The following is an 8355-nucleotide window of genomic DNA, read 5'->3' on the forward strand; positions in this document are numbered from 1 at the left end:
GAGACCGATGCGCTTGGTCGAACACGGCTTGTACCGAATCGAAACGTTTTACCGACTATGTCACACGCTAATCCAAAATGCCCTGAAGTTGCCTGAAGCAGCCATGCCAGATATACAGATAAATCTGTATTATACAGATTTTTTGATCCCAAAAATCACAAAAATCTGTATATACAGATTTTTTTAAAATGATTTAATTTGAAAATTTCAATAATTTAGTAATTGAATTATGCTTTAATATGATTAAAAAGCTTAAATCTGTTGTGAAAAGTCTAAAAAAATCTTCTATGGCTTCGAATTTGACATGATACAGATAAAATACAGATTTATTTTTAAGAAAATACAGATTTCCCATAAAATAATCTGGCAACGTTGGCCTGAAGTAGTTGTTTTTGTAATCTGCACACATATCCAACATACACGCAAAATCCAGATAACACGGATCACATGTGTAAAATTCGAGGGGGTGGTGTCAGAGTAAAGTGACATTCTAATCGTCCATGGCTTTCTACCTAAGGTACTCGCGATTGAGTGTGTAGTAGTGCGGTTGTCAAAATCGCTATCTCTGACTCTCTCACTCCACTGACATTGACATTGTTTATGTTTTGGTTTTCCTGGCACGGTCCTTTGTTCTTTTGTTATTGTTTTGGTTTTAGTGGCACGGAGTCATGCACTCACACTAATGCAAAGCAAGATGACGAGTACAGCCTTGCTAATCGTCCATCACCAAAATCTTACATAGGTGTTTGTGAGTAGCCCCTGTATGCAAACTAGCCCACGCGTTAGTATTTGTGAGTAGCCCCTATCTGAAATCGGTTGCTGATGTAGTGGTTGGTAGCAGACGTCAAAACATTAAAAATGTGAAGGTCCTTGTAGCAGCACGAACTAACTCGTTTTAATATTACAAATTTTGTCGTGAAGTGTCGCGGAAACCTCCAATTTTTTGTCGTTGCTGGAGTACTACACTGAAATAAAAATCATGATTGTCGCTATAAGTTTTGCATATAGATTTTTGCAGAATGCCTTTGCACATAAACGGCGTGTGGCCCGCATATAAACTGTATAAGCCCAGCATATACATGGATACGAATTTGAACTATGTTAACGCATATAAAATGTATGTGCATTGTTCATGAACGGTATATGCAATGCTCACAGATTTGAATATGCTTTCACTTAAAATATATATCAGTAAAGTTAATAATTTTTATGATATTTTTCATTTTATTTTCAATAGTATTGCATTTTATTTTTATTTGGTATTACTTATGATATTTTTCTGTTTAAATTTTCTTTCAATTTTTATTATATTTTTTTATGCTGCTTATTTAGGTATTTTTATTTAAGCGATTGTGCACGTGTTTTTTTTTTTTAAATTACATTCTAAATAAAATACTTTTACAAGCAATCGCAGCCGATGGTGGGAATCTCTTTTGGCATGGCATTGGCAAGTGACCAGACTTTGACAGCATCGTTGCGTCGTTGCTGACTCGCTTTGCTTTCAGGGTGTACTCGTTGGGTTAGGCCGCCGAATCGTGGGTTACGAGGTAGAGCCAATCTCCGGTGAGGAGTTCCGGGAGGAAGTCGTGTTGTTCGTTGTTTTGAATGAGTGCGCCTGCTCCGGGTTTCTCGGTCCCGGCAACACTTGATCAGACCATCCAAACCCCTCCGAATCGCGTCCCACTCCTCTCCGGAACGAATCCTGGACGTTTCCGGCCGCAACTGACAAAGATCCCGGCTCAACTTGGCGCCAGCTGAAATTACAGAAGGGTCCGGGGTTCAAAAATCTCGCGTGTCGAAGCTTTGCATGTAATAAAGCACCTCAACCAAAACTCACCGTTAATACTGCACAGCGAAAGTCCGCTCAGGTCCGATAGCAGATCGTTGGACGCAGGTTGTGACACTCCGAACGTTGAGGACAAGCTGGAAGCGTGCGAGTGGTCCGAAAGGGAGGACGTCGATGACTTTCTTTATCTATATAAACAAAATCACAAATAAAATCTCCCAGCTCAAATCAAACTCCCCCAACCAACTCACATCCCCAATCCTCACTCGATCCGTCCATTGTCGCACCTGCTGTCCCGATAACCTCCGTACTATCCACCTCCCCCGGATCCACCGAACCGCATTCCAATTGCCGCGACGAGACCACATTCTGGATTCCGGGTTACCGAAATGATGCCGTCGGATCAAACGGACGCCGAACCATTCACTTTGCAAGCTCTGCACCCAGTTTTTTTAACTCCTCTGACTTTTAAGAAAATTTCAGAACTGCTGCAAATTATGCTGTTTTTAAATTTTCGCCATCTTGTTTGGCTCTAAGCATTTATGCACACATTCGAGCACTCGTACATAAATGTTGTGAACATTGCATATAAGTTGTATGTGTAAAAGCATACTGCAAAAATCTATGATATCTCGCACATACAGTTTATATGCAATGCTCACAAAGTTTATTGGTGAGCATGACGATGTTTAACAAGCAGAATGCAAGCATGGTTATAGGCAACACGCATATAAAATGTATTGAGATTTTGTTTAATAAACATATGTTGCCAAATGAGGTTCATGAAGCTGTGATATGGATTTTAAAAGGCAAATTTAAAGTTCGTTTATATGCAGTTTGCTTATAATCTCAAGCATGATTTTAGTTTCCGTGTAGAACACTGGTAAATTACGGTAGATCGATCTGTGCCGGAAAGAGCATTCCGGAAATTTTTGAAGCTGAAAATAAAACCTAAATTTGCTCGTTCTGTTCCACACTGGTTGTTGTCGATGGTTTGCACCGGAATCCGGATCTACAGTGGAACCGTTTGCAGAAAAGGGTAAGTTTTTTTGCGGTAAAACATCGAAAAGTCTGGGATGTGCCGTTTTCTGCCACAATCCAGCATTAATGACGAGTTTGGTGCGTTGTGAACTGAAACTTTTGCCGAAATCTTTGTTTTTTCTAGTCATTTGTGCAAGAAGCAATCACACCGAGAATCACACATTTCATTTTAAAAATTATTTCAAATCATTAAATTTAACCGAGAAGATTGATGCACGTGGTTTGGTTTTTTTAACCAGTTTTTAAGTTTTTTTTTCGTTTTCTTCTTCTTAATCTTCTTGTACATGTCAAATGTTATGGTTTCAAAAAGATGGCCGCCGTAACAGGGACACACACAGATCGCCCAAAACCCGGGCTTTCAGTGTGGGATTTTTCAGTTCAAGTATGATTACACACTTTAGTGTAATCATACTTGAACTAAAAAATCCCATTATGTACAAGTGTGTGAAAGTGAACTGAAAAAGTGTAATGCTGATTCTCGGTGTAGATTCGACCTCCACGGTGAAACCCATTTCAATGTTGTTTTTTTTTGTGCCGACAAAATATCAAAACACATGGCCTGACATTTCGGTGCGCATGAAAGGCAAATGTGAATAATGTGAACACATTTTCAAAACACGTTTGAAAATCGTGCAATTTTTTGCTTAAAAATGGGAGAAAATACGTTTACAAAGTACACAAACTACACCGTGAAAGAGCTGGAGTCGTACGTGGCCGATCCGAACGCGTGTGTGAAAAAGCTAGAATGGAACGACATGTTATCGGTGCTGCCAAAGTACCTTGGCGACATCCGCGAGGGAGTGCGGGCGTGCTTGTCCCAGAAGATCGGAACCTACGACCGGAAGGTCGACGGCATTATTCTGGCTTACAAAAACACCAAGATCCTTAGCCCACTGTCGGCGACCCATCCAAACAGTGTCCGGGTGTACGTGAAAACAAGAGCGGATTTCTACGTTTTCCGGCCGCAAAGCGGTTCCATCATCGGTGGAACTGTGCGATACGTGTCCAGCAACTACATCAGTGCGGTCATCTACCGTGTGTTCAACGTGACGATAAAGCTGCAAACGCATAAGATCCAGAACATTGTCCGTGGGAAGGAGATCAATTTTGTGATCAAATCGTACGACATGAAAAGCGACCTGCCAAGTATCGAAGGCGAGTTGATTCCAGAAAAGGATGCGAACAAACCACAGTTAAACGGGAACATCAAGTCTGAAGCCAGGCATAATGGAGGTACGGCACGGATTAAATCTTCCATCGGCAGTGATGATTCCGACGATTTGGAACCGGGTAGGTTGACCACGGTTGATTCGTTTTTCTTGTAATACTAATTGTGTTTATTTTTTTTACAGAAGCTCAAAGATCTGCTGAAGAATGCGACATAAAACCTGCTCCTTCACCGGTGAAAGCTCCTAAAGAACAAAAGCGTAAAAAGGTCAAACAGGAACCAGTTCCCACGGAACTCATTGAGGAAGAATCAATCGGCGACGAAATGGATAGCTCGATCCGTGCACTGCTAAGCACTTACGAAGACCAGCTTAATGATTCTACCGAAACAAATGGAACTATTGGAATTAACGGAACAATTAAGCAAGAAGCAGTTGATGCGCCCAGTTCGTCCAAGAAAATTAAGAAAAAGAAAAGGAAAAGCCAGAAAATTGATGCGCTGGAAGCCGAATTGCTTGAAAAATTTGCCGCTCAATGTGATGAACCAGATGCCCCGCTCACAAACGGCCACACGAATGGCGAGACCAGCGAAGAACCGGTGACGCCGAAGGTGGAAAAGTCCCGCAAGCGCAAGAAGAAGCACTCGAGCTCCGAAGCAGACGAGTTTGAAGCGTCGATCATGTCGTCCCTGTTGAAAATTGCATCGGAGAAATCGGTCGCGGACGATGCAACTCCGATCAGAAAGGCGGTCAAAAAGTCGCGCAAGTCGGTTCGATTCGACGATACCATTATGGAGGCATCCTTCAACACGTTTGACACGTCGGAGCAGTTGGAAATTTCGCAACTTCCTGCCCCGAACTTGTCGTCCACGTTGAAGTAACTGGCTTCTGGGTCGTTTAAATTAGAGTGTAGAATGTGCTGTTTGTTACGATTTATGAGAGTAATTTTATGTATAAAATTTAAAAAGTCGTATCGAATAAAACAGTGATTCGAACTATTAAACTGCGTTTTGATTATTTGGTTACAGGTTAAAAAGCGAGTGCTCATCACCGTCTTGTTGACAAAATCGGCCTTCATTTGATGAATCTTGTGGAGCCCGTATGCATAACGAAGGCCGATTAAAAAAGGCAAATTTTAGCATCCAGTTTCGTCTTGCACATGGCTCTTCACAGCTTACAGAACAACCGCATTTCGTTTTATCATTTTGTGGCGTACATTCAATTTTGCAGCCCAAAACCAGTTTTTAAAATTGAAAAAATAAAATTCTTTTCCAAATTTTGTTTTCTTGATTTGTGTGCACCTCTTTATCATGAATTTTGGTCTGGTTTAGGCGAGGGATCACAGCACCCTCCTGAGTTCCACGCAACAGAAAACTATTGCGTTATAGATGCCATCTCGACTAGGGACGTAAGATTCAAGTACCTTGATACCAAGTACCGGTTCTTTGGTATTATCCACGGGGATGCTACGGCTGTCATCTGCATACAATGTCACTGAAGCCTAAAAAGTACCAAAGTTTTGGTGTCTAGTGTCAAAATTATGGGGAGTAACATGACAAAAAGGGCGCAAAATCGAAAGGACGAAAATATTTTTTTCCTTTATTTTTGTTTTGTTAGTTAAAATCTTGGTTAAAATGAACTTAAATGTGTACCATTATCCGTGGTAAATCGGGACACGCGGGGTGAATTGGGAAGTGAATTTAGCAATGTTTTGCACAATATTTGAATATTTTTAATTGGTTTCAGTTAGAATAGGCACAAAACAACAAAATTAGTTTCTAAATTTGAACTTTTATGTCTAAAAACAGCTGTTCATAGAAGGCTTTCTGGTCGAAAATTTACCAACACATTCAAACCACGGGGTACCATAGAAGTTCGTTTGTTTGACTCAAAAAACGCAAATGTGGTAAAATGTACCATGCTTCGGGACCATTCATAAACCACGTGGACACTTTAGGGGGGGGGGGGGGGTATGGCGATTGTCCACGCTCTATACAAAAAAGATTTTTTTGTATGGACAATTGTCCACGAAGGGGGGGGGGGGTTCGAGATTCCCAAAAAAGTGTCCACGTGGTTTATGGATGGTCCCTTCTTCGTAACTGCATGGTAGTGAATACTAAATCATGATAATCTTTTCTGTATTGGAGGGTTAAAATTACTATGCACTACTGGACATCGTAAAATTGACAACGTAATTTATTCAAATCAAGTTTGTACGGTTAGTTTTTAGTAAAATACATCGGTGCGTGCCTCAACTTAAATCCACAATATGGAAGCAATAACCATGGTTGGGCCAGTGCATGTTGATTTGAGTACACAGAAAAAATAATGTAAATTTGAAAGCTGTAATTTTGGAAGGTTGAATATTACCTCTTTTATGATGTAATTTTACCTCAATTTAGACTGAAAAAGTGACATTACACCAGAAAAATGGTAAAGTTACTCTTCCCCCCTTCCCAGATGTAATATTACCATGATTTTTTTTCTGTGTATTATCTAGCTTTGAACTTAATGTTACAATGAATTGTTTCAGGAGGAAATTTTTGCTCCGATATCCCATTTTTGGAGATGGATTTATCAAATTCGAGTTCCTGAGCCAATTTCAGAATAACATGTATTAAAATGTTAATATTTATTCATTTATACTCTTTACTAAACTAAAATTTAAAAATATCGCCGATTCACATTTATTGGAAATTTAATTCATACCCAACGATACGAAATGTCAACCGACAAGAGCAGATTCTTATTTTGCCTTTATTTTTTAAAGAGTAGGCATAAATAGATGATGATTCCTACATGTCGCCAATGAGCTCCAGGTCGAAATGTCGAAAAATGCTAATTTTTCACTAAAATGCTTATAACTTCCGTTAGATTTGAACAATTTGGATGCCTTCATTGTGTAGTATTTTTCAAGCCCTGTTTAAGAATTTTGAAGCTCAATTGAAATTTGCCTTAGTCGCAGATTTGTTTAATTTTTTTTTAGTTATTTCAAAGTTAAAATGTTGTGTCCAGATTTGTTCCACTTTCCATTGAGCTAGAGTGCTCATATTTAGCCCAGATGTTAGTTATATAAGTTCAAACTACCCCTGAATTTCAGGAAGATTGGTGAGCTCCACGACGTCCCTAACAATGGGCTATGCCCTGTTCGTGGACACGCTCTCAAGGTTTCCCAACAACATGGTTTAGCTCACATATTGGTTTAACCGCCTCAAATTGTAGATTTAAATTAACATTATGATGATCTGTAAGTTTATTGGCCAAATTAGAATTTGCGGAAAACATTTCAGAGGATTTTAAAAAGACACCTGCTGGGAAGCTTTGCCTGAGACCTGATGCTAGACATAAAAGAATCATTCTGAGCAGCTACAGGATTTTTTTTCCAAACAAATTAAATACGATTTATTATATTTTGATTTGTGGCCCTCTGAAATGTTAATCCCGAAACAGCGCCACTATACATTTGGTGGCGGCTTCAGCAAGCTACGTCAGTATCACGGGCCTGGTATTATCCGATGGCTGCGAAGGAAATTTCTCCCTCGACAGCCTCATATGTGATTCAACGCGCACCTGGTTTGGTTTTAAAAAATGATTAAAAAATAAAATTGCCGTTTGGTCGTCGTTGATAAGCCCTCGAAGGTGGTTGTGGGATCTGTTTGGGGCTCTCGCTAGAACTAGACGACGACTCATCGTCAGTTGCGACCTTAACCAGATCGGTTGCTCCGTCAACGTCCATTTCTGGGTTCGGAACATACAAACGTTGCGGTGTTCGAAGCTGTTGCGGGATAGAACAAAAATTAAGTGATAATAAATCTATTAGAAATACAGTATGTAAAAAAAGTATTTACACCCCTTGAGCACAATACACATTTTGTGATGAAATATGTAAACAAAATAAAGTTTGACAGAAACCTAGTAATACGTTTCAGAAACTCATGCCCAACATTTTGCTACAAAAAGCGGGGTGGGTATGTTTTTCAAAAAGCTCTCGGATCAAGTTTTAGTATGGTTCCCCTTGTAGGGCATGCCCATAGCGACTTTCATGCCAAATATCAGCCCATTTGGTTGTAAACTGGCTGCGCGCATCAGGGTTTTCCCGAAGAGAGCATATGTATTCGTTGTCCCTAGACCTGGCGCATCGGCAAACAATCCGACGTCTCCGGAATCAACGGTTTTCCATCAAAAAGCATCCAATTTTCCTTAGCATGCTATGAAAGCTTGAAGAACACCGCGACGCCCTACGTCAGGCACCTACCACGTGGGTGAGAAACGGCTGGAATATTCAATTGCAAACATTCTTTTAACTAGAAAATGATTATTTAGAGTAATCCTGATATTATTTAGTCGAATTTCGAATTTTTT

At 40.0% G+C, this 8355-nt stretch overlaps 1 protein-coding gene across 1 annotated transcript; it reads left to right on the forward strand.

Moving 5' to 3' along the window:
• Positions 1-3372: 3372 nt before the first annotated feature.
• LOC120418271 (uncharacterized) lies at positions 3373-4996 on the forward strand. The gene is made up of 2 exons (XM_039580589.2): positions 3373-4117; positions 4180-4996. Exons 1-2 carry the CDS (start codon positions 3478-3480, stop codon positions 4872-4874), a joined length of 1335 nt encoding a protein of 444 aa, XP_039436523.1. The 5' UTR covers positions 3373-3477; the 3' UTR covers positions 4875-4996.
• Positions 4997-8355: the final 3359 nt, after the last annotated feature.

This window comes from Culex pipiens, chromosome 3, assembly GCF_016801865.2.
Source record: "Culex pipiens pallens isolate TS chromosome 3, TS_CPP_V2, whole genome shotgun sequence".
NCBI lineage: Eukaryota > Metazoa > Arthropoda > Insecta > Diptera > Culicidae > Culex > Culex pipiens.